A 27,876-nucleotide genomic window follows, 5' to 3' on the forward strand; every position below is an offset into this window, starting at 1 on the left:
TGAGGACATGTGGTCCCAGCACGTCACACTCACGGGCCATGGAGTGACACTTCCACACAGCAGCAAGCTTGACCCTCCCTACATGCATGCAGTTTCTCAGCAGTGATGTCCCCTCTTCTGTCATCATCTCTCATTAGTCTCCAAAGTATGAAAAACATTACCACAAGAGGATTACTTGTATTTAAAGCTTCAAATATTAACGGGTAAATGTTTTTGTGGGTAGGTCCTTGCTTCTTTCCCTGTTCTATAAAGTTATTCAACTTTTCCAAGCATTTAGTAATACATTCAACACATGTTCAGACATTCAAACTTAATAACTGATGCTGCCATTTTCTGTGAAACAACAAAAAGTAAAATGACTCCAGAGAATCTCCTCTTCAATAGTAATACACTATACAATAAGGGTACTTCAGCAGGGTTGCTCTTGGTGGACACAGTAGCCCTACCCAGATTTTTAACTCACTACTCACCTCAACAGCCACATAACAATATTATCCACTCCCCATCACCTTCAACTTCATCCCACAAAAATCTTCCCCTAACTCCATGATTTGCCACATTTCCATGCTGCAGCACTGCCAGCATTTGGCGTCACACCTGACCATGGGACGGCTCCATCTGTGACCGGTTTGTCCTGGTTCATCCCAGGGATTATCAGCTATCAGCTGCTGACTTTTCCGCCGGGGCCGGCTCTCAAGTCATCTGCTCCTGAGCAGCGCTCCACTGCCCGTCATAATTGAGGCCGATACCGTTCCCCCATGGCTGCCATCTTACATTGCTTCCACCACCTCCACACTCCCTCCCCCTTTTCCCTCCTCACATCCCTCTACCTTCCGTTGTGTGCCTTATCGCTTCCCAAAAACCTTCTCCCAGGGCCAGGCTGGGGGAAAGCACCAGACAGCCCTGAGTTTAGCGAACAGTTTGTAGTCTCTTTTTTCACCTACAGCATATTAACACGTTTAATGAACACTGAAGGTTTTGAAGGTCAGTACCAATATTATTATTTGTTTGACCTAAGTGACTCACAGCTAACATGTTGGCTACCAGGATACTTAAGCTCTCCAGTGAAACCATTGGGTATATGACCCATTAGTCTAATTCTTTAACACACTTTCAATGCATGTGTTTGACTATGTTATTTGTGAGACTTTTCTGTTGAGATTTTCTAAAAATGTTTGACCCTTCTTTGCCGGAAATCAAAGTCATCTTCCTCTGTCAGAGAGAGGAAGGAATGTGAGTTGAACTTTCAAAGGCTCAGACTGCTGGTTGACAGTGTTTTTCCTCCTTTGATCGGCGGCGATGTCAGACAGAAGACTCGCTCTTTGAGGTGCCAGCGAAGGTGAGAACAGCTGACGGGCTGGAACAAAGTCCTTGCTCTCGTCTATTAGCGAAAACCTATCTGCTAACAATAAATCCTCCACATTTATGCACACAGGCGACACAAGATGGAAACTGCTTTGGGCTTTAGCACCAGCTACCTCCGTGAAGTCAACACACAGAGCACAAGATCTGAGGTAAGAAAGCTTTTCACTGAGAACAACAGATAAGGACGATAAAGTTAAAGCATTCACCCTTATTTCATTCAAACGGGCTGATAAAACACGAGCCCATAACCATAGCATTTGACTTTTATGCCCTAACAGCATATTCTGTCCATGCGTCATTGCGACCTTCAGATTCAAAACTGTGTGCTGTCAGGAGTAAAAAGGTAACTAGGTCATCTGTGCAGAACAGACGTCTATTCAAATGTTAAATCACCTTGCAAAAGGAATGAGCCATTTCTGCGTGTATTGCTGAAATGATGGCAGCAATAATACCTGGCGGTGAAAATGAACCATCCGCACAAGATTCTCTGACCCGGAATCTGCAGCCCAGATAAGACATCAAAAAATAATAAGAAATAAAGACAAAACAAGAACCATCATAGCCTTGCATAACAGTTACAGTGACTTCCCTCTTTTATATATCTTATCTGCATGCAAAGGCTGACAAATTGTGATGTACATTTTAGAACCAATAAACACATCCAGACAGACTGACTCACAAAACACAAGCGCACTGTTGGCGCTCATTATTGACCCAATTCCTCAACAAGTAATTCAATGTCATCTTCCTGGCATGGGAATACAGCTTAGTTTGCTCGTAACAATACCCGGGCTAAATAATGATGTTTGCCCCGCTAACTAACAAAGCCATCCAGCTCAGCAAACTTCCTAGACGAGACAGCATCATTATGTGCAAATCAGCCATGAAATGTGATCTAAAACACTTGATCCATCCGGATATTTGACAGCGACAAGAGGGAAGGGAGTTCAGGGTCACTGATTAAGTTCACAGTAAGACGAAGAGGAGATACCAGCAGAAGTTGTCAGTATTTTCAAGTATTTTAAAAGGGGTAATCTATATTTTTATTTTTGGTGCCATATTTGGTGTGACATGTAGTATTTCTGTCTTTGGAGACATATTGTCGTCTCTGTTCTGTTGTTAAAAGGCTGAGTTTTCTGTACTTTCTTAGCCAGTTCAACCATTTATTTCATGTTTCTTTATTTAAACAGGGATCATTACCTCTATATAAGACAAGGTGATATAGCAATTTGCTAAAACCTGCTACATTACATATTTTCCACCCATATTCCCTTGCAGGTAGGTTAAAGAATATCAATGGTGGCTAATGCAGCTTAACTATCCAGTTCTTATTCAAAGGAAGAACACTCAAGACTGTTGTGGAGTTCAAAAGTGAATACATACTATATACCCATAGGTTTCCCTGTCACATACACCCCTTATTTCACACTTTGTCCCAGTGAGTGACCATCAGTCCGGAACACTTCTACACAGGAGTATAAATAAACAATCTCCCAAGTGCTGAGGCTGCCATGCGGGCATCACAGGCCAGGAAAAGAAATCTTAGTTCAGAAGGAGTAGTCTTCTACCATGCTTGGCAACTTCATGATGACCACAAGGCTCCAAGAAGTCACTGCACCTGGCCATGAAATGGTGTGGCACATAGCTGGCTATGCTAAGCTAAGCTCAGCTCACCATCTCCCAGATGTAGCTTCATATCTACTGTAATGGAACAGATTTCAGAGACGTAGAAATCAACAAGGTAATTCCACATCAGTGACTTCTGTTATTCTGTTATACTGTAAACACAGATCCATGAAAAGTACCATACAGATTTTCTTCTATTTGAGATTGGTTTTTGTGATGGGTCCATCTACCCATTCACCATTCATCCCTTGAGGGCCCGCTAGAGATCACTATTGCGATTGCTGGAAATCCAGATTTGTTTTCCCATTGTGTTGTCATTGAGAGAAAATCTGACATTTACAGTGAGTTGGATCATTGTTGTGTTGCATTAGCTGGCCATAGAGAGTAGTAAAAAGGTTCATTCATTTCTATGGAAATGCTGGGGCCTAATACTTTATTATGTAATACATAGCAATAATCACATTTAAGCCTTATGTGGAATCTCCGTGGCTGCGTTAAAGAGGATTTTATCTCCATTCACTTAAGAGATCATCAGAGTGCTAACTTGCTTTTAGGAAGCCCGGCTTGGCTTCCCTTAGGTCAGGGATCACATAACATAACACAGCTTGTGGCATCTCACTGTGTGCCACAGAGGTACAGAAGTATTAGAAGTGAGGGAGGGTGGGCGTTTTGGGCGGAAGGCAGGAGGCTGATCCGCCACCCGAATGCTTCGCCGAGTCTCCTCGCCATCAGTGCGCCAGTCAGTGGGCGCGGGGGAAGACAAATTACCAGAGGACTGACTGGAGAGTAAGGCGAGCTTCCCATTCCCAGCCTCCTCCAGATGGACATAATTAAACCATTAGCCGGCGAGTGGGGGCTGATGACTCCATCAGGACCCATTTTGGGCTTAAATAAACGGTGGAAAATAAAGCTGCGTTCAAAATTGCAGCTCGCTTGTTCACGCGCTGTTTACCAGCAGTGTGCTAGAAACCAAAGGGAAAAAAGACGGGGTGGGCTGTTTTTTCCATATTCATCTGTTGTTGTTTTGCTTTTTCTGCCTACTTTTCTTTTTTATTCGATGACAGGGAGACTTTTTATCTCAGAGGAACTTAAGCAGCACTTAAGGAGGCTTGGCTGTGAGAGCATCTTGCAGGCAATCCTGCTGGAGGATCCCAAACGAGGGTGATGATTTAAGATGAAACATTCGGGGATGAGATCTGAAGAGGCCTTCTCCCTTCTCCTCCTGGGTCCAGTTTATCTGTCTTCACCTCAGCTGTCCAATATATCTGCACACAGAGAGGCTGGTGGTATGAATCAGGCCAGCCATCATTCACTCTGTCCGAGTCTCTTAGAGTCTCTGCAACTACCGCCACAAGTGCTGCAGCAAGCAATCACGGCCACAATAGCCCCACATTTACTCCCTCTATCTGCTACTTTTAGCGGCTGTTTGAGTGATAAGACATCGATCTGTAGCGGGTGTTTTCTTTCCAACTCAAGAGCACGATTCGACAAAGACAGCAAAGGTAAGATTTTCCTGCAACGAGACAGTTTTGTAGAACCGGTGACCTGTGTTGTTGCACTCTCCCTTGCTATCCTTACCATCTGACTCCAGGGGCATTACTCACACACCTCACCTTGACAAATAACTTTCTTCAAAATAAACACGAAATAGCTAACATGAAGAGAACCTGACCTCTCAGTGACTTCAGCCACAGGGATTTATAACCCTATTTATCACCCTGTAAGGATGAAATAATGGCTGATCGTAAATTCTTCGGGATCACAGCGAAAGTTATATAACTCCAAAGGGCGATTTATTGTGAGGCAGCAAGCAAAACTGTCAAACTGATCTTAAAGATGTCAGCATCACCTTACACACAGAAGTAGCTGAATCATGGGAAATGTTGTTTTCCCTTTCCTTCCGTTGTAAATGACAGGGCGCACTCGCCAGGTCACCCTGCGATTGAACCAGGCATCACTTCTCCTGTGCCTCTGTTTACCTGCCCCTGATTGCCAACACAAGGTCCTTTTTTTCTTCCCTCTCTTCCACACCATCAGGTAATATAAGAGCAGCTGCTCCAGGGTCTGTCGCTCCTTTTACTTTCATTTTTTTCCCGCCTCACCCCAATCCTTCTCCTCTCTCTGTACATCACAATGTCTCTAGTGTTTCTCTCCCTTTCTTCTCCCTGACAATGAAATACAGTGACACCAATCTCGGGGGTCCCTCGACACCAAAACACAGCTGTGTGGCTGTCCCACTTTCCTGCCATCGAACACCCCGCCTGCCAACACTTCCACTTAGTTCTACCAACAGCGCCGCTTTTCCTTTTCCTCCTCGTTGTTTCCTTTCACTCATCTCCTCCTCCCTCCCTCTTTATTCTCTCCTCTTCCGTCACTCACTTTACCAGAGGATGGCAGCGTCAAAGATAAGGGCCAAACAAAGTCAACATTCCTGTGAACATCTGTTCTGTATCGCCGCTCGCTCTGGTGCTCCATTTTACGTTTGATTTCTCTGTCAGCGTCAGGGGAATGCCACTTCGAGCTGCTAGCGTATGGCATGCTACAAGGCTTCCAAAACGCCCTTGTTGAATTAAAAATACAGCATATGCTGCAGACAGCGCTTTGTGATGTGACAAATAGCAGACATACCCTCTCTCTAAGAAGTGGAGCACACACCTGACATGAACAGAAAGGTGTTTACCGACATAAGAACTTATTTAGATAGAGGCAGAGGGGCATGCCAGTGTCAAGTCTCTACATGGGGGGTATGACTGTATTCTGCTTTAAATTATAATGGAGACAGTGATTCCTTATTGATGCCTTGGTATCCATGTATCAGCAGGGAGGTTAGAGGTTGGCATCAACCACAGAGCAACACCCTTGGAGCAAGGATTAAGTGTAATATCCGACATGATACGACACAACATCACTTTGATAATTACCCCATCCAGCAGACATGGGGTCTTACGTACAAATATGAACATCTGGCACGACAATTTGTCCTTTAATCCAGCGTAGTTTGTCATGGTTGGAAGATCACGGGAGACAACCGATTCTGTGTCCTGGATGCCTCGAGTGGCCCAGATGGACAGACTATCACATCAAACTTTTTTCCTCTTCTCTTGCTTAGTTTGACAATGTCTACAACATGCTCTGTGATGCTTCAGACTCCACAGTTGTTGACATTCCTGACACAGGAAGTCTGTCTCAGTCCCCTTCTGCAACAATCTTTGATTGGTAAGGGTTCAACATGTAGTCTGACATGATTCTTGGCCAAGACACAGAAGGAATACGAGACATCGTGATCAACTGATCTGGTATAATGACCATGATAAAGTCTAAGTGTTGGTCGGCATTCGGGCACTTGTTTGGTTCGGTTCAAACAAACTGATGCATTGACTCATTTGGATTGTTAAGGCTCAGGTGAAAGCTGTTAATCAAACTCTGGTCTGTTTTGCTATCACACAACAAAGTCTTTACCCAATCACGTGACTGCATGGTAGGATATGTGATTTTAAAGCTAGTTAGTCAGATTATTCAGTGTTGATAGGCTTCTACTTGTGATGTGCCACCAATCAGGTAGTATAACAGAGAGAGATTACAGATAAAGAAAGGATGCTGCCTCACAGCCAAAGTATTGCAATTTTAAATTAATTTGTTTGACAGGCGATCAGACACAAAAACACTGATAATCAAAAAAATGCAGAATATCGACCCTGATAATCGTACAGGCCAATGATCGGTCTGTTACTGATGATAACATGTAACGTGTATCACCGTGTGGTCCTTGACTCCATGTTTTTGAGCAGTTCCACAATAGAAAGTGGGAAACAGAAAAGAAAGCTCTTTAAGACCAAGAGCGAAGATAAATGGTTTCAGAGCATCCAGTGACTTGTCAGTCCACATGACCTCATGTCCAGAGCTCTTGGTTTGTTGGTAAAAAGCCAATGTGAACATGCACTGGACCAGAAATAAAAGGCAACACATTCTTTTTTGTTTCTTGGCCTGGAAAAATGAAGCACCTACAGGTGTGAAAGCACTGTAGAAAAATAAAGAATACCAGAAACTATGACTTGATTTTGTTCTTCGGAAAGACAATGGGCTCTAAATCATGGGTTGCAACCCATTGAGACATTAACATATTAAGTCTGAGGGGCCGAGAGATGATTAACAGAATAAGAAAGACAGAAGTGACATTTTCTGACTTCAGCTGCATTTTGTTGGACAGTTTAACCTATTGAAGCCCCTAAATATAATTCAAACGTAACAATCTGAGAAGGACTACTGGAACAGTACGCACAACTCATTTATATATACACACACAAGATGAGATAAGGCATCTCTAGTAGAAATGAGACTGTACCTAACACGCACATCACCCATTTCTTAGGCCTCATACAACATTCAATGTAACAATTTGGGTTAGTGTGTCACTGTCTTATCTGTATTTTCTTCATTTTCTTATGTTAAACCTACACACTTTGGATGGCGTAACAAGTTGTATCATCTTGAAATACAATCAATAACAGAGACAAGTCACCAGCAAACTGTGCTGAGCTCACTGTGTTGTTTCCAACATGTACAGCGGTTACAGTTGTAGCTGAGTGTTAATTTTGACACACTGTCACAACAGCAGCCACAGCAGGCTTTCACAAGGGGACCGCAGGCACCGCCAAAGACCCAGAACACCCACTCTGAAGCCCCGACCACCAGCCAGGCAGAGCGCATGTGGGGTAGATTGTGTCTGTCATGTTCAAGCTGAGACCCAGCGAGGAGAAGCTTTAGTCTTCTCCCTCCATCGCCCTCCCAACCCTCTAATAAACACTGACACTCACATCTCTTTGACATCCCCTCCTCCTCTCTCATCTGATGCTCCGGCGAAACCAGCAATTGGCCTCAAATCAGCCAAACATAATCTCGCCATCCTCCTCATTTCCTCGCCGACTTGCACGGGAGAGACAACAGAGAAGAACAAAGGAGCTGGTAGAGGTTTCGTGTCTTGATCCGGCTCAGCCGTTCTGCCTCCTCTGGTGTCAGAGAGGAGCAGTGTTTAGCACAGTCAGCTAGCACCATGCTGTCTCTATTGTTCTGTGTAATTGCACTCAATGGACCTTGAGAAGTACATAGGCTGCGGATGCTCTTCCTCTCGCTTATGACTGCTGTCTTCATGGACACTGAGAAGGTGAGCGGATCGGAGCTGCCTTAAAAAACATAACAAAAAACTATCCTTTCAGTCTCCTGTGTGTGACTCCTGTGAGCCTCTCCTACTCTTCAGTTCCTCTCCTCCAGCCCTCGTCTTCATCCATCAAACTGTCGCTCTCTAAACTGGGAGAGCTTGTCAACCTGGTGCTTAACCCCTCTTCTCTTCCTCTGCTCAATCATCCACCCTCCAACCTGTTTTTCCTCACACCTGCCCTGGATCGTTTGCATGTGCTTTGCCGAGTTTAACCTCTGGTTGCTCAGGTGCGATACCTGACCTCTGAGTAGGGGGTACACCAGAAGTGGCAGCTGTCTCGACTGTCAGACACTCGTAGAAACACACACAAACTGCCACGCGCTCATTTCCTCCCCTCTGTCTCACCGTCTTCTACACATGAACACGGACACGCACAGTTCCCTGGGAATCACCCTAATTTTCCATCCATCATCCAGTCCCACTACCCCCCACACCGTCGCCTTGTGTGCCCCTGCTCCACTTTCCTCCTGCCTCCCACTGCACCCCCTGGAATCTTTTTGTGCTTCTTATGCAGGAGCCCTCAAAGCAGAGGCAGCACGCCCAGGTACCAAGAGGTGGTGCAGGGTACATGCTCACAGACATGGATGGCTAACCACTTGAAAGGCAGGTGGGATTACCAAGACAATGGCTTGGCTTTATGGGACATTTGTGGGCTTTCTGGCCGGTCTGCCACAGAGTAGAGAAATCCAAGCTCCCCTCTGTGCTGGCAAACGTCCTTGAACAAGACACTGAATCTCTACCAGGTCTGGAGCTGTTGTTCTGTAGCTGGCACTGACCTCTGACCTCCCCTCTGGAGGAGGTGGAATGGAGCACAATATTTATGGGAATGCAGTGGTATTAAAACTTTAAGCAGGATGCAGTGTTGATGAGCATGTGCAGCTCTGACAAAGTCTTCAGTTTGTTAACCCTCCATGGACCTTGCTTAAATGTGGCACACTTAGCTTTGATGATGTGTTTTGTTTGAGACAGACACAGATGATTTATGAGAAATGTGGTCCCCTTAATACTGATTCTAATACACAAAGTTATAGTTAGTAAAAACTAGAGGAAAAAAACAGGGGCTCGCCAAAGTCATTAGGATTCATCCTCTAAGTGGCCTGAATGGCTATAAAAAATTTGATGACAATCCTTCAACTAGTTGTTGACTGACATTGCCATCCCCAGAGCCATGCCAACAGCCTTCTTAAAGAAATAAGAAAAATTTGCTCTGTAGAACTGATTAAGATCATTGATATATGTGTAAGATGAGGCTGCAAATACACATAAAGTGGAGACGTGTATAAACCAACATCCTTTTTGGCCTTGTGCAAATGTTAATGTCCTGTATCTTCACTTCACGCAGGGACTAAAGCTGTATTTAACCTAACGTGGATCTGTCACATCTCAACAATACCATATCCACTTAGCGTCAGTACCAGTGCTGACACTGATCCGACGGATCAGAGCATTCCTGCTAATACTTAAAATACCAGTGGTTATCTAGGGCCAAGGTATCAAAAATCCATTGAGAACAACATATTAATTTGCAAAGAATGGTAAAACAGAAGACATAAAAGAAAGTGAAACACCTACAGTATATTCTAGGTCACCTCTAACCTACAGGTTGTCCCTTATCCGTTTTTGCCTTTGCTTTTCTCACTGGTTTTAAGTGGGTGGTGCCGAGTTGGACCATGGTGATGACATGCATTTTCCTGCATCAATCAGTGATATCAAAATCTGATGTCAGATGTCTGCTTGTTTGTTTACGTTTCCAGGCCATTGTCAATTAATTGTTTTTGAGTGTTGATCTCTGACTGTTGCTTATTTGAGGCGAATCCTTTCTTTAAAGAGATACCTGAAATACCTAGTGTTTGAAACCGAGCCTTCATGTTTGTTTGACAGTTCTAACATCAAAACAAAACCTCTCGTTAACCTTCTATGAGCATTAGATTACACACATTCCACACATAACTGTGAATATAGCTCGACAAGCCTGAACAGGGAACATAGGGGAGATAATATGAGATTATCGCCATGTGAAAACTATCATGATCACTGAGATGATGGCAATAAAGATGGCATATTAGTGCATAACGACTTGCAGGGGGAGAAGGGAAGTGTGTGTGCCTGCGTGTGTGTGTGTGTGTGTGTGTGTGGTGGAGGGAGAGCAAAACAACGCCGGCTCCCATTTTCTCAAGTTCAATTAAATGGCTTGTGACAGTGCGCATGTGAGGGCATATCTGCCGCGCGCCACTTGACTCCCGTCATTAGGGTGTGATGGTGCCAGGCTACACCAGTTTTATAAGCGTATTTTTAGCCATAATAACCAGCTGGTGAACATAGATGGCTGCGGAAACGCTGAAGGGGGGGGCCCCTGTGATCGCGTCAAGTTGAGTCTGAGACTCCAGGGGATGATGAGTGACAATGAAGTCTTTGCTGTGCTGTTATTAGTGTGATTAAGGCATACAGTGAAAGGCAGTGGAATGTCATTTAGAAATATGCGTGTATGCACGTACCTGTGTGTAAGTGTAGCTACGACACAGGCTCTGCATCCTGTCAGTAACACCCCGTCTTTCACAAAGCAATCTGTTGATTAGCTTAACAAAGAGGTAAGAAAAGTAAAACATGTCAAAGTAACTGCCTACTAAGTCTCCTGCCAATTGTCAGACTAATTAAAAAAAACGCTAATTATAATGTGCGTTCGTCTCAAACAGGCACTCAGGTAAAACGCCCTGGCTGTCAGGTGTAAACAAGGCTCACAGTTGCACAGGAAGGAAAATCAATCGACATCTGTTAATTTATCTCAGGCAGGAGACCAAATTGAAAAATGGATTGCTCGACGTGCGCCCGCCGCAAATCTGCATTGTGATCGAGGAGCGATACGTCTCAGCACCTGCTTAGAGCACGATAATGGGCATCGCTGCAGTTTGGCCAAGTGAGCAGCCAATAAGGATCAGATTATCATCTTGGCAAGAGAGCCGGTTGACGACAAGCAGGTGCGTGAAGGACTTCAGTCTGGAAGCCGGAGCTGTTTTGATGAAGGGCGGAGAGAGAACACAACAACAGAAAAGTCTGATTATTTCAGTTTATTTTCCGGGACTGAAATGTTTGATGTTTGTCATGAACTGCGTTCTGTCAACTTTGTTTTTTTGCTTAAAGCTGTGATTATGAATCCAAACATGAATCCAACAAATGTCTACAAACTAATCTGTACATATGCATTGTCACTTGATGATGATATTGTATTATCAAGTGATGACACAAAATGTTTTATTTGGATAACTTTTCTGATTGAAACCTGAAAGTCTGCAAAAATTGACTTGTGTATAAAGGCCTGTTCAGGGGATAACTTGGTCACATACATAGTAATGTTGTTCCAACATAGTAGTTAACCATTTGTTCCCATGAAAAATATTTACGAAACAACTGCTATATGGATACGACTCAATAGGTCGATTGCCAGCAACTTCCAAAATGACAAATGATAAATTGCCGTTCCCAAAACATGACACTTGCAGCATACAAGCAACAAGCATACTGGACCTCGTTGGTATGGTCCCAGTTTGGTTAGGTTCAGGCACCTAAACTACTTGGTTAGGTTTAGGAAATCATCATGGTTCGGGTTTAAATCACTATGTTACTGCTGTAACTTTAGTTACAAACATACTTATGTTACATTATGTTACGTATGTGATGTTACTTTGCTATGATAGTTAAGAACTCAATATTGACTTTTGGTTTCACACCGGACACAAACAGCGGCCTCTTGAATGAACGTCCTGTGCTTCCCGACCTCCTCCATATACGCTCTTTATACTACTCCTCCTCACTTCCCCCTTTGCAACGGTAATAATTATTACAGCCACGAGAGGTCGCCACCTTACAACAAACGTAAATATGAGTGGTACTAAGCTGCTTTCATAGTCGAGCTATACGATCGTTTTGTTTAAATGGTGACGGGCTGAGATTACTTGTCAAAGGTGTGCAGTAGAGACACTGAGGTTCTACAATATATGCTGCTTCCGTTTACTTAACCTAAACGTGCATCCTATTCAGAACTTCTGGCTTTATGATGGAAACATTTTCTGATGCAAGTGTTACGAAATTAGGAAAGTTTTATAGGAAGTTATAGATGTTAATAAAGACACAAATAAGCATGTATGTCTTTTTAAAACAACTGTGTTATAATAATTAATCATCAACGTATACAGTACATCTAAGAAATTCGACAATACTTCTGCCATATACACTAGTACGAGTTTTATTTTTTGCTAAATCTTATCATAGTAGACACAGCACATTTCTTTTCTTTGGTGTTTTACGGTCTCCAGGTGTTGCTTACCGTGTTAATGTAATAATTAACAATGTTTTCCAATTTTATTTATCCATGCCTCTTTAATGTTGAAATTGCTGGTCTGGGCTCATTTAATACCCCCCACTCTGCTTTATTCATACGATAATCCTATTTTTCTTCAGTTCCCATTATTACAAGCTGCAGCTGCAACACCCCAATTCCCCCACAGGGATCATTAAAGTTTCATGTTATTTTATCTTATCTGAACAGGTGATGTTGGTGGCTGAGTAAAGAGTTGCCTGTTAAGAAGGTAAATTCTTGCTAGGAGCAAACCAGTCTTCATTATAGGAGCCTAATGAGTGGAAATGAAAGACAATGAATCTATTCTCCATTCAGGGTTGGCTGGCTCTTTACTGTAGCCAGACTAATGATAATGCTTTCTCTGGTTTGAACAAAGAGCCAATCCATATGCCCTGTGACTCATTACATAACATTGCTCCAACTCACAGCCAGGAGGTCTGGGTGGATGGTAAAAGCTAATCTGTTTATGTGGTAATGTTTTGCTCATTTTATTGGAATTCAAAATTTCATTACTGCGTTCAGTTTATCATTGTAAAACACTGTAACAGCAGTGTTGCTCTCTTTATCACAAGTTACTGCTCTGCACTCTCATGTTTTCAGTGTCGGGCAATCACATTTTGATAGTTAAAATTTAACAATCTCATACGGGGGAAATGACACACTGATCTTTTCCTTTTTTATTTAATATAACGACACAGTGAGTTAGTAAATACATTCATTTCCTTCATTATAGAGAGTTAGATGAAAGGATTGATACAACTCCGTCTGTCCAGGAAATGTACAGCTAGAGCCAGACGCTAGGCTTAGCTTAGCATAAAGGCTTGAAAGTTATTACCTCTAATGTTCAGTTATTAACACCTCTTTTGTTTGATATGATCAAAAAACAAATTATAAAACATCAAGGAGATTACTGTAAGGTTTAAGGTGTTTTCTGGCCAGAAACAGCAACTTCTTGATGTCTTGTCTCACCGTTTTCCTGTTTTTGCTTTTATGCTAGATTAAGCTAACTGGCTAGTAACCTTTGGCCGTAAACACAACAGGTTGGTATCAATCTTCTCATCTGATTTGACTGTTTTTCAAGGGTTTTTCTCAATATCTCCAACTCTAACCTTTTCCAACTATACTAATTAGCCTGTTTTTAAGCTTGGTCAGTGACTCCAAAAACAAAATGGAAGATGTGGTCTTGCTAAAACTAGTCAAATTTAATGTTGCTGGTAAATGCTTTTTGTGTTTGTTTGTTTGTTTGTTTGTTTTTTTTACTTTGGACAAAGCTATGCTAGCTTTTCTCCCTGCTTCCAGTCTAAGCTAATCACCAGCTACAGGCACTATTGAGTTTTATTGAAAAAAACTATTTCTAATTTCAAATTTGGACAAATGTGCGGGTGAATGCCACAAAATAAGTTCATTAAGTGAAAAAACCACGTGTCAACGTGGATAATAGGACATTGAAAATAAAGCATGGCAGTATGAAAAATAGAGTAACATTATAATTGCATGCTGAAATTGAGTCCTCAAGTCAGTCACTGTGGCTGTGAGTGGGAGGATGTGTGTGAGTGTGTGTGTGGCAGCATAAGCCTCCGACAGACAGGCATACTTGCCCGAAGACAAATAGTCCTTTGACCTTTGTATGAACCAGCAGCCCCTGGTGGGTGATAACTCATGACCTGGTGGACTGGTAGGGCATCCATCTCTCACCCTGGTAAGGATGAATGTGATGATGAACGCACCCGCTTGCTGCTATTTAGATAGCCCTGAAGTCACAGCTATGACAAACTACCCACACAGAGAGAGCCAGGGCTGAGCCTTGTTTATACTGTCTGCCCATTCAGCACCAGTCGAGCACTGTACAAACTCCAACTGTGCCACAGGGAGCTAGAACAAACTCAGGGTCAACTAAGAACAGATATCTGTCTCAGTGAGGACAAACTTAAGAGTTTCACAGCACGTACAGTACACAGAGCACTTACATATTCCTACAGTACACAGCTGTGTAGAATGAAGCCATCTCGATGAAGATGATGAGAATCAAAATAATATAAACAATTTCATCAGCAACACAGACTAAAACAAAATGCGTGAACTTCATTGATTTCTTTCACCTTCACATTTGGTCTCATCTCAACTATTTTGCATAGATACACAGTATAGTCAGGGTTAAAATGCCTCTCATACAGTATTTATCATGGTGCTTTAAGAGGCTCCAGAAATACAGACTATATGTAAAATTATTGAAATCAACATTATGTAACTTCTTAAACTTAAAATAACAGCTTCCAAATCATTTACAGCGCCTTGGAATAGGGTAAATGCTCTTCTCGTCTCAGCCACTCTGCCCCCATTACTGCTTATTTCTGTGCTATGGTGAGCAGGTGGCATCACAATGCTTTACGTCAGTACATAATAAATATTTAATTATCCAACCATCTCATATATTCATTTCACAACCCATCCAACCTGGTGAATTGTTTAAAGCTGAATAAATGTGTGGTTTCTGTTACACCTCACCCATCTTCCTGAAACAATCAGCAACTTAAGACTCTTTGTCTGCCATCTTGGTGTTTCAAGCCTCAGCTGTGGCTGACAGTTGGAGGAAACTCTCCTGGAACAGGTGCCAAGAAGATAATAGCACCTGCAGCCCAGAGAGGTCACCACACTGACCTGCGGGCACTTCTCTATTGTTGTGTCTTTGTTTGCAAGCACAGACCAGACAGTGTGTGTATGTGTGTGTATGTGTCTGTGTGTGTGTGTGTGTGTGTGTACACATGCATGTGCCTGCGCCCTTTTCTCTCCATGCTCGAGTTCTCTTCCACACAAGTCGGCACACGTACGCAGGCGAGCGCTTCTCCCCTTATCCAACTGATGGTCCTTTCAAATTAAAATGAACCTCCATCACACTAATAGGGGGAGCGGAGAACAAAGCGCGGGCTCTCTGCAGTCAGCAGGAATAGCAGGAGGATTATCATTGCTATCGTCAGGGCTATTATCATTAAACCCAGTTGCCACTCTCCCCTGCCGCTGCAAACCAAACGGGCCACGCTGAGTTTACTGCAGCACAAGTTGGAGTTGAGCTCAGAGCGCCGAGCTGTCGTTTCAGTGGGAGAACCCTGCTGTGCTGCACATGTGGAACAGTAGACAGATGATCAGTTTGACTTATGTTTCACTCTGTTTTATAGACAGTAAATATTTGTTAAAAAACTAAAAGACCTTAAGATATCCTCCAGATCAGCATCAACATCAAGTAAAGTTCATCTTACAGTATTTCACCTTCAGCTGTATTTAAAAGTGGCACCTGGCTCTGTAGCATGAACATACCATTGCTTAAAATGAGAGTGAGCTCGTTTCATTTTTGAGCCGCCATGACAAAAAAGTATGAATTTACACTTCCATCCAGCTCTTTAAATAAAAAGGATCCCAAATGTACAGCAGATTCACAGTAGGGATGTAATGCAACGCTCCTCTATCTGTTTATGTCACAAAATATTATATTATATTAATGGGGAAATCTTACAACCTTAGTTGTTAGCATTTATTTAGACCTACTCTAGACAATGCCTGTGTAACTGTTAAACCTGTAATAACCTTTTTTTTGGGCCACTTGGGGGCAGCAGAGATAAGTTGTGAACAACACTGACATATTACCTCCCATAAGCTAATATATGTTGAACTTGTTTAAACACATCAAGCAGTTCCAACTACTGTCAAGTTGTGAAAGGTGCCACGCTTCAGCAATGGAACATGAGATAAAAGTAAGACCTGTGTGACATCATCACATTACCACCTTTTGTGTTTTTAGATGACAATTTCTGCGAGTTTGTTTGTCATTTTTGTAAGGTTCAGCTCACATTACCTGCCCATGTCTGAATAATTTCATCAAATTTGTTTACATCCCTGCAGATATATGACATTTGAAGTTCTGGGGTTGTTGTGTTTTTCGTCATTAATCAGAGAAATGGAAGACGTGCAGGATAAACCGAGGCGAAGCTGTTTGAGAGACGCCTCAGATGTACAGCAGGGCTCCTCCTCTGAAATTGGGATAACTGGAGGCATACCTCTTACTGGGACTTACACAATATACCTTGAGTCTAAATTTGGAATGATGATTACGCAGGTTCATCTGTGCCAGCATTTCAGGGACTCAACCCAGAGACATCCTCTCTCTTTGTCCTTTACGCAAGGCAACACTCGTAGCCTCGGGTCCTATGCACCCTTCACCCTTCACCGACAGCATCAGCCCCAAAGCACCACTGTGGGATTGTCAGTACGGGAGGGGTGGTGGTGGTGTTGGGGGGATTGGGGATGGAATTCTCCATCATGCCAAAGCCCATCCAAGCAGACCAGTGCCAAAGCACCATGTGTGTACAAACAATTCAACTGAATCCGACTCAATGTATACTCAGGCCTTATCTGGGCGAAGCCAAATACACCCTGAGCTATCAAAGGCAATGGATGAGCGATTGGAACTCTCAGTTTTTCGGCGAATGCAAACACATCTATTACGCTCCACCACTTCAAGCTGTACAAATCAAAATCAGTGCGGCAAGGAGGAAAAATAAACACCATGCCGTGTGACTGTTAAGAAACTTGGGAAACAGGACTTCACATATCACGCGGATCGGCCCAGAGGTATAAAAAACTCCAACTCGCCCATCGCCCGGCCGGCTCTGTGGTGATACGCACAACATTAGACAGAGTTAATGCAGGCAAAGATTTTTTTTTTTAAAATACCTTTTAAAGGATTTGCAAGATAAGCCTGTCGGTCTCTCCTAGAAGGAGCCCCTAAAGGATGCTTGAATCGATGGATGAGAGAGGATTTACTGTAGGGCGAAGAGGAGGAAAAACTGTTATTTAATGCTCGTGTGTGAACAGAATAATGAAGCAGCCGGGAAGCTCACATGTGTGCGCTCATCATTATCAATGCACTAATCTGCCATTAAGCAGTTCCATCAGCCACATGGATCTAATGTGCACCGGATGAAACGTTTATTTAACATTTACTACGACTCATTCTCCATCAGATATAATGTATTTACATAGTGAAGGAGAAGAAGAAGTGGGAGACTGCTCTCAACCCTTCATAGAGCGCGAGGTGAAAATATCACATTCTGTTTACAAGTACAGTAACTGAGCTCATGACACAGAGCGCTTTACTGCACAAAGATAAAGCACTGTCGCCCACAATGCTTCACACCGATCATATAATGTCGTCATCCTTTGTGGATTTATTTCTTCATCATAACCAAACAGATAAAGGACATTTGCTCAAACACTCCTCCGAACAGTGATGGGCCAATCATTGCTTGGTAAAAACAAGTCACGTCAAGCTTTGGATTTTTCCACATGCCGAACCGCCAGGCAAAGAGCTGTAGTAGGAGCCTACCACCTATAGTGGTGACGTAACATGGCGTTACTTCCAAGACCGCATTAACTCACTACAGTTTTGGGGTTGAGTTAAAAAACATTCATGACTTTTACATCACCTGTTTGACACAGTCCTGGATTACTGTATTATAATGTATGCTAGCATTAGCATCTCTGTCTTTATCAGATTAAGGGAGTGTTGCACTCCAGCACCTGAGCACATATTGTTATTCGAGCTGGCGTCGTGTTGACCAAACGTATTAGTCCTCATGCTGAAAGCCCTTTCTATTGTAAGTATATGAACAATTAAGCTTAAATAAAGCCTCAGTTCTGCTTTTCCAAATATGTGAGCTAACCAATCAGGTTTATGATAAGTCTGATCGTACATTTTTTCTTCCAGCAACTTAGACTATGCTGACTAACTAACTAATTCCTAACGCATAATATAAATGACTAACAGAAAATATATTTATAGGCTAATCCCGTTGGTGTTAAAATAATAAAATCAGGAGCATCGGAGCGACCAATGAAAATGTTTAGTCGCACTTGACAGACTTTTGTGCACGTTGTGATCAACACAGTCACCCTGGAGTCTTGTGTAGCAGCAGTAACTGAGGGTAACTCATACGAACAACATACTACAGTGCTGACAGAGCAAAGCTTCTCCAGCTGCTCAGAATTATATTAATGAGCTTAAAAAAGATATATCAAGGATGGACAGCAGTGATTATGGTGATTGAGTGTCCACTTCAGCCAGTTGTGCGGAGCCACGTCAAGGTTAAGACAAGTTTCTTTGGGGAGAAGACACGCTGCAGTGTGTCTCCACGAGCCCGCTCGGTGAAATGAACTCGTTCGGAGCCCGTTTAAGGTGTAGGATTCTCTCCGACCTCCGGAGAGAGCCCTCAGGAGAGGCCCTCTTGTAAAATGCTCCATCTTATTAATGGAAATAAATGCTGTTAGCGCCCCACCCCCTCCCCGTCGCCCGTCCCCCACCTCCGGCAATAAGACGTGTCTATTCTTGGCTAAAGTCCCCTTCATTAACGTTATCTCAAATAGGCACCCAGTCCGATGGTGAGAGAAGGGACGGCGCGCGGTTAAGCTGCTTCATCCAATTTCATTATTCCATATGAGGCGGGGTATCAGTGTTAACTTTGCTATGTCAGCACAGCGGACGAGGTAGTTGTGCCGTCATGTGTCCCTGGCGTGACATCAGTCGCTGAAAATCAACACTGCAGAGTCTGCCGGCTGATCAGATCCCGTCAAAGGGGCATTTATGTGTTTGTAACTTTTAATTTTAAACCTCACCCAAATGGCAGCTAAACTGTGTTGAGTTTCTGAAATAGTAAAAAGCTTCTTTAGCGCACAAGCTCCGACACCTTCCTTAGCTATTTTCTGCTTATGAAATATGTCCCTTTTCACAGTAGCAGCTAGCGTGCTGTGAATACACACGAGCGAGCCGGAGGACAACAATAAGAGTGTGTGTGCTGCTGAAAATGAGACACAGAGAGGGCGAGTGAGAGAGAGAGAGAGAGAGAGAGAGAGGCAGAAAAACGAAAGAGGAGAGTGGAGAAGAGAAGAAGAGAAGCGAGGAGAGGGATGAAGAAAGTGTGAAACTGCGGACCGTCAAATGATCTGGCCTCTCTCCAGGCATGATGACTCAGGGATGATGGCACAGTTAGAGCTAATTAGGATCATAAACTGGAGAAATGTTTTGCCACCATGATGTGTGGGGCGATTCCACACTATTGGCAGGACTTCAGATTTGATGTGAGAGCTTGTCTGGACAGCATGCTAAAACGGCAAAGAAAAAAAAAAAGAGGGAAAAAAAAAATCAGCTGCCTGCAATCAACGAGTGTTGATTTTCTGAAATACGCAGATAAAACCTACTCTGGACGACTGGGCTTTTGTTTGAAGCTGGCTGTCATGATGCAAGAGCAGCATGAAAAGGGGATTTCCGTTCATTTTACAAAGTATTTTTGTACTTTACACTTTCATTTCCATTTTCATACTCAAATAAACAAAACTAGTCCCGCCCTCAAAATCCAAATATATTACAAGCGATTATCTTTACAAGCAGCCGCGAGGAGTGTTTTGCAATTTTCTGACGTTCTTTGGCCCTGAGTTTGGACTCTCAGCCTACGTACACGGTGCCCGACCTTCCTGTTGGAACTTTTGCAACCTGAGAGGAAGCCTGCAGACATAACTCAGGGTTGAGAAGAACTCTGCATGTTTTCCCAAATGACAAAAACAATTTAATCTACAATATGTTTTAATTCGTAGTTTACTTTTTACTAAAGAGAGGCTAGCATTGAACATAAAAGTTAAGGCGATCCATTACAGAACTTGATGTTAAAGTAGGATTAGTGCAGTAACAATGCAGATTTACAAAGCTTTCATTTTTTAAGCAGTATTCTTTTTTTTAACAATAACTAATTAATTGAGCCACTATCAACGCAGGCATCTAATATGATGATTCAAAGAAGACATTGCTTTCCACTTGTAGTTGAACCTGTTCAAAACAAAATATTTTTCTTTTTGATGAATTATTTAAGCAACTTCTCCAGCCCTGAACTCTTGGCCAGACTAAACAGGACATTTATAGACATCAGCTTGGTCTCTGTGGAATTGTGATGGTAGTGGTTTGACATTTGATGAGCAAGTTATTGATAGATTGAACAGGAATATTATTAATTAGATTAAATCAATGAATGAAAGGTATTAAGTTGTAGCGCCTAGTGTTGTTTCAAAATAAGAGCCAACACCTAGATGATGAGATCACAGAAGAGTTGAAGCTCCTGCTCTACTGTTGTGATGCGTTCACTGAACACCTGACACGACATGTGCAACACAAAGTCATATACTCTCGCCGCTGTGACTCAAACGGCAGTGAAAGGGCTGCGCCTTGACTCGACTTTGTTCCTCACATCCGACGCCACCTCAGACTCTCTTGACAGTCGCTACTAGGCAGTCTCGCTCCCTCTTTTACGCCGTCAACTCTCTCATGTTGCGTTGTCTAGTGGACTGCAGACACACAAACGCTGACAGGAAGCGATAATGCTGCTGACTTGCTGTGCTACATCTCTGTTTATGAGGACTGACAGTTCGCTGCGAACGGCAGCACACCAGCTCGCACTGTACAAATAACCCACGCGGGGAAAACACACATGCACACAAATAATCTAATACACACTCACAGACAAATTAACACACACACACACACACATCTTCTGATTCTGATTCTTCTATGCAGCAGCAATACATTAGCGTGGGTGAACTATATTGCAGGATAACATTTCTCAGATGTCTCCCCAAGAGTAGTTATTGTAGTGGAAGCTGTTGTGGACAGACTGATGGAGTGTAAACACATGACTAACTCAATTAAATTTCTGTGTTTTGTCGTCATAGCAACAAGTGCAACAAGTTATTTGCGATGTGAGTAATACGCTTATCTCTCCAACTGTGGGAGTCATCAAACAACAGACTAATTAACTTAAGTGTCACCTTCTGAATTTTTTTAAATCTGCATCTGTGCTTTTTTGATTCTCGTGATTCATTTTCTCCCCAAACCTGACTCTCCGCACAGAACGTGTGTGTGTGAGACACTTTGGCACGGGATTTGTTTTCTGCGCCTGAACTTTAAGTACAATTTCTCACTGCCGAGCTCCAAAAAAGCCAAGAGGGACTATTACGAGATAATTACTAATTATGCTAATGTGCTAAAGTTGTGCTATTCCTTTTTCCTTGGTCATTTTATCAGCCATCCTCAAGAGACCACAGTCAGTAGTAATAACCTTTTTTCCCTCAGCTAAACGCTCAGTCAGTTAGAGGACGCTGTGTCCTAAACCGCCGACTCCTCCGCCGCTACCCTTAATCAGGAAGTGCCTGTAAATTCACAAAGCCATGCATGCGCACACAGAGGAGCGCCGCGCGGTTTCCATCGGCACTGACCTTCATTAACCTCATAAATGCCAGCGGTGTTTTCGTCGCCGCTCTTAATGCGGTTATCAGCACAAACACAAACAAATGTGACAGAAGTGTTTCAGGGCTAAAACTAGAGCGCTACATCTGTGAAACACATCTCGCTTTCCCTCCCACAACACATAGGCTGGGTGACATTGGGCTGTCCCAACACGGAAACCAGCACCGATAACTAGTGATCCACAACCAGAAACACACACATAGACACACACTCTCAGACACACACCCATGCTGTGAATAAACCTACATTACAACAGTGTGCATTGAAGTCCTATCTGTGTCTCGCTGCGCTAGGTTTGTACTAATGAATGGATATTGTGAATGTAAATCTAGGCCATGGCAGAGCTTGTGCTGCACCGTTACAATGCATATGTGAAGGTTTACAAGTACTGTAAAGCTTTTTTTACACCGAGCACAGAAAACACTGACATAACTGAACAGGTGAGATAAAAATACTCTGGAGAATGAATGAAACATTTTCATCTGAGCTGCTCATCACAGTGCACTACCATGAATGAACAGCAATACAATATTTGGACCGTTTACACCGCTGTAGCTTGAGTGTGACCATTTTGACTATTTTTCAATGGGATCTCGGTGCAGTATTATCTGTCATTGACCAGATCCTTGACTATTGACCTATTGACCTAACAACATGGCTCTACCGGACACCATGGAGAACCTGTGCTGCAAACAGCAGAGACCTTTTTTTTTTTCTTTTTTACCAAAATTGTGTTGTTTTTATTCTGTTCTTGCTTAAAACACCTCTGAACTGCAATTTTATTAACATTTTTAGGAGGCTGACTAAAAAAAGCGACTTAAAAATAACCTCATTACAAAATCGCATGCGAAGATGCATTTTGTAAGGTTGAATGCCAACTTAGCAACGTTTGTGAGCTATAATTGCTTTAATATTAGTACAAATCGACATACAAAAACCCTCCAAGAGACCAAATTATTATTTAAAAGCATTTTTCCTTCGGGCCTTTAGTAAAACCATGAAACCACAGAGCCCCCAGCACCGTTCTGGTTGAGAACCTTTCCTGCATGTCATTCCCGCTCTTTTCCAACTGACATATAAACGCAAAATACTAAAAATAAAAATCTACTATTGGGAATTAAAAAAAAAAATTGGAGATGCACATTCACAAACATTTGCAAAGCACAGACAAACTGTCCCGACAGACAGCGAGTTAGAGGCGACAATATGAAAATAACTACTTATTTTGTACAGTACGGTAGTTTTCAAGCACTGTGAACACAACTGTGATTGAGCCACTTTACATTTCATGCTCCACTAAAGGCTAAATAAAACCGTACATCATCAAAAAAAAAACACTCTTTTGTTGCTCATTACAATATATGACATTTAGGAGATACAAGGCTTTCATCCAATTGTGACAAATACTGACAGTTTTGTGTTAACCAGTAAAAAAAAAATGGCAGAAACATACCTGTCAGGTTGAACAAACACAGAATTTTGGATTTGTTAAAAACAGTAAAATCCTAATGGAGGTTCTGTCTTCCTCGGCCTCCGCTCTCCATCCTGACCTTTGCCCTCACCTCCACGCAGCCTGTATCACCATCATCACCCTTAAGAAGTGGATGATACTTGAGTTCCCTCTCACTCTTCCTCCCTCTGTTGTCTGCATGTCAGACAGTCGGAGCGGCCCCCGGAGAGCATCGAGGGGCCGGACGCCGATCGACTCGTCCGCCCCGCTAATGTCTCCGCTGGTGGCCCCCTCACCCCTTTAAGAAAGGGGAGCCTCTGCTGCGAGGGAGGCGATGACCCTCGTCCCCTCTCCTGCCCCGCTCACCTCCCCTCTCCTCCTGCCTCAGCCACAACTTTCATCACCACCCGACAGCCCACACTCGACCCCTCTGCCTGCCGCGAGAGCGTAAACAGTAATTGCTACATAAATTATGTTACACTCTGTGTTTTTCACATTTCCCCCTCGGCGCTCTTGATGATGCGCTGATATACTGTACGCCGAGAGTACAGGGTGATAAGTGTGGTTGTAAAAAATAATGTCGGCCTATAAATCTCAGCTGTGCTTATTTTCTGTTCATAAAAAAACACATTGTGGATAAAAGGCAAGGAATATGTTGTACGTATGAACAGTTTACGGTCGCAGAGAGAGGAAAAAGGGTCACGCTGTACTGGTGATTGGCAGGTACGCTTCTACAGACGGTGGACGTTGCATCACTGGACTGTCACACACATCCAAAAAGGATTTTATTTGTGGCGACGACATCCCTGAGGGACATAACCGTAAATCACAAAGGCTGTGATTAATTAAGAGACAAACACAGGGCGTTGTTCATGAATCCTTCTGGGAGCGATGACACTGGTCAAACATTGTGCTTAAGGGAGGGCTAACAGATGCAGAGCGAGGTGTGTGTACGTACAGCGCGGAGCTGACAGGAGCACTGTAACCTGAACAATACGAGGAGGAGTGCGAGTGAAGAGCAGCAGTCAGAGCTTAAAACACAGATGATGAATTTAGGAAAGTGTGTGATTTCTAGGAACTCCGAGCACAGACGAGAAGTGTAAGCAAATAAATCTTTAATCTTCATCCTGTAGTTATTTGTTTTGCACTCTCACAGCCGGCCAAAAAAAAAAAATGAACAATTGCAAAGAGGAGTTTGGTGGGAAATAAAATTAAGTTGTAGTGGGAATCTGCTTACAATCTTTTGAGTACACACACAGGTTTTAGTGAGTCCATCTATGAATAATCTGCAGCCTTTTCAAGGGATTAACACCCAAATGCCACGCAATAATCCCTCTGTGACTTTTATGCCTTGAGGTCGATAAAAATAATTGTGCGAAATCTCAAGATGATAATCACTTGGCATTTGAGTCGAAGGATAATAATGATAAAAAAAAGAGAAAAAAACATCAATCCGGCTTTGTGTAATTTGAAGTTTCGAGTAAGAAAAAAGAAAATCCTTCAATCATGAATTGTGCTCTTATTTTGACAGCTTAAGAGCAAATTCTGGATTTCCGAGAGCTACTCGAATGTGTCCCCGCCCGACCAAAGAGGAGAAAAAACACTGAAACACAGGAAAGAGAACCGATCTGACTGAGTGTTCCAGCTGCTGGAGCACAGTGAGCCCACCTCCTGCAGCTCTGGAGGAGTCAGTGGCCATCAGCACTTCCCAGAGACACAGTTCATTTACAAGCGGTCCCTGAACTGGCCCCTAATGTCCCGTGTTATCAGAATGAATCAGCAGCGCTGATAAATTAGCCGTTCGGAAACACGCTGCGAAAGGCCTGTCAGCTAATGTGCGCGCGTTTGTGTGGTACTCATATGCAATGCTTAATGTTGTGGAACCAATTCTGTCGTTTCCATTATGTAAATACATTTGCCTCAGCACTATATTTTATGTATTGTCTCCCTTGTCTCAATTACTTGGGCTATTAAAAATCAAGAGGTTATGGAAATGAGGTGCGGTTGTCTGTTTGTAGTTTGATGACAAGTGCAAAGTGTTTATGAAAGCTCGTTATGCATTCAATTGCAGTCGGATACGTCAACACGCTCCAAGCGTTCATCCATATTCCACAATGCAATGGGGTGGCACGTCAGTATCTCCACGCATAAACAACGCTAACAGTTGTGTTATCATCTGTTATATGTATAAATAAATACAAATAAAAAAAAAACGTGTCATTGCTATTTCATTTAGAGCCTCCCTGCTCTCTTCTGGAGGAGGCAGAACATGTGAAATTGGAGGAAAAAGAAGCAGATTTCTGGGAGTGTTTGTGGCCTGTGCCCGAGCAAATACGTGTTTGATGCTTCAGTTTTGGGTGACTTAGTGTTAATTAGCCAAAATACCTCAGGAAATAATCAAGAAAGCTGAATCAGGGAGGATCTCTTAAGAGGCAGTTAAGCTTTTAAGTATTAAAGCTTTCACTGACATATCGAAACAACTCCTTTCTTAATCTTTTTATTTTTTTTTTTAAATGTCATTTGCCCATTTTTCTTCCACTGCGAGGCACAGTATGAAATAAGTTAAAATGACTGCAATCGCAAGATTAATTTTTAACAGCCAACAACATTCTGGAGCAAATTGTGACCATTTTTTGAAATAGACAAAACACACACACAGAGAAAATCTCAAAGTGAGGGGTGGTTAGATGGAAATGTGGCACCAGTCAAAGTGCTGCAAATGTGCTCTTTTTTCTTGTTTTTTTTTAGTAAATGCATAAATGGCATAAATGTGGCAGAGAAAGTGTAGGCTTGCAGGGCATAATAAAAAAAAACACACACAGGGGATTTGTTTACCGTGAGCGCCGGTCAGCATCTATTTACACCACGGCTACAGAGAAAACGTTGCATTGTTGTGATCATGTTTCAGTCACAGGAAATCAGCATGCCTTTTCCATTTTGATTACAGATTTAATTAGTTGTTGTGCGGCATGTCAAAGAGGTCTCACACACACCCCTTCACGAGGAACACGTCGACTCTATGAAGGGAAATTTTAAAAACACCCAAATAAAACCAGTGGCTTTAAGTTAAGTGTTATTTTAAAAAAGGAGTAAACAGCTGAGGACATTTTTTTCCATCTCCTCCTCTCTCCCTGCTGAAGGCCCAGAAGTGCTTCTCAAACTTTACACTCTTTAGTGTTTGGTAAAGCTGAATTAAGGCCAGCAGAGCGTTCAAGTCCAAACCTCTAATGAGGCAAAAATACTTTGTGAGACAACAGGAAAAAGAAAGAAGCTCTGAGAAATTATAAGGAAGACTGCAGCTCAGTGTTGGTCTGCTACAGCACACAGCAGTGACATTTAACTGGTTTCTTTATACACATTTTACAGCTTTACTGCGATGAACGTGTCGTTAGTTTAAATATAGAAGCCACGAATAGAAAATGACTGAGTAACCTGATTCAACTGATGGAGGAGGTCTGCTGTTTTCAGTGAGAAGTTAAACGGGGTTCGGTGGAAACGTCGGCTCCGTTTTGGATGCATCAAAAAAAATAAAAAATCAGAAAAACAAAGCAGATTTTCCAGCATTCAAACTTGTATTAAAGCAAAAACGACTCAGTTGATTTTCCTCCTCGTCCTCGTCGATGTCTCACACACCGGCAGCTTGTTTAACCGGACAATACACGCGGCAGCAACTAAACTTTCAAACACAAGGCGTCATTCAGAGCCGAGCAGGACCCGTTCCTCCAGGTTCTGTTTGTTTTGCGGTCCGAACGTTAAAGAGGAAGTGAAGCGGCCGCGGCGCGTGCTGAGCACGAGGCTGTGGGTCGGACCGGGGGCTGCCGCGCGCTCCGATGCCCCCGCCAAGGTGCGCACGACCTCTGCTCGCGCTGCGAAGAGGAGACACAAAAAAAGGGGGGGGAAAGCAGAAGTGTCGTAAAGTTGTACCTTTTCTCTTCGACCGCCTCCTCCGTCTCCGCTTCAGCTTGCATTTGACCTGGCCGCTCTGAGCCCCCGACGCGCGGCTGCTGTTTCCAAGTACGGATGCCATCAGCGCAGCGCAGCCGCCTCTGGAGCGCAGCGCAGGAATAACTTGGACTCGGCGGCTCGACTCTCCTTTGTACTTGTCTCGCTTCAGCCTCCGCTGCTCTCTGACAAACGCAGCGTCCTCCGGCTTTGACGTAGACTCGGACTATATTTTCGGCTCTCCCCCTCTCTCTCTCTCTTTTTTTTTTTTATCCCTCCAAACCAGGGGGGAGCGCGTCTTGCTGTTCCTGTATCACCTCTGAAACTCCAGCTCGCCTCCAGCTCACGGAGAGGACTGTTCGCAGCGCAGCGTGGCAGCTCTCAGCAGCTCTGATACCGGCGCCCCGTCTCCTCTCCGCTCCTCTCCGACAGTTTTTTTTTTTCCGCGCCTCTGCAGAGATTTTGGCATCAGCCACTTTGAATTCAATCATGCAGGACGCCTATCTATTTGCTGCCGAGCTTTCTAATTAGGGTCCAATCGTGGCTGTCTGGGAGGTGTGACATCACCAGCGACACCAACCAACTCA

General features: G+C 43.2%; 1 protein-coding gene across 1 annotated transcript in view; it reads right to left on the minus strand.

Annotated features, from left to right (window-relative positions):
• The window catches only part of adarb2 (adenosine deaminase RNA specific B2 (inactive)), a 179,461-nt gene extending 151,793 nt beyond the window's left edge, over positions 1–27,668 (minus strand). The window contains exon 1 of the mRNA XM_084340911.1: positions 27,272–27,668. Coding sequence (XP_084197037.1) covers positions 27,272–27,374 — 103 coding nt within the window. The 5' untranslated portion in view covers positions 27,375–27,668. The remainder of the gene's footprint in view (positions 1–27,271) is intronic.
• Between the last annotated feature and the right edge of the window lie 208 nt (positions 27,669–27,876).

This window comes from Pagrus pagrus (assembly GCF_965226575.1).
Source record: "Pagrus pagrus genome assembly, chromosome: 20".
Lineage (NCBI taxonomy): Eukaryota > Metazoa > Chordata > Actinopteri > Spariformes > Sparidae > Pagrus > Pagrus pagrus.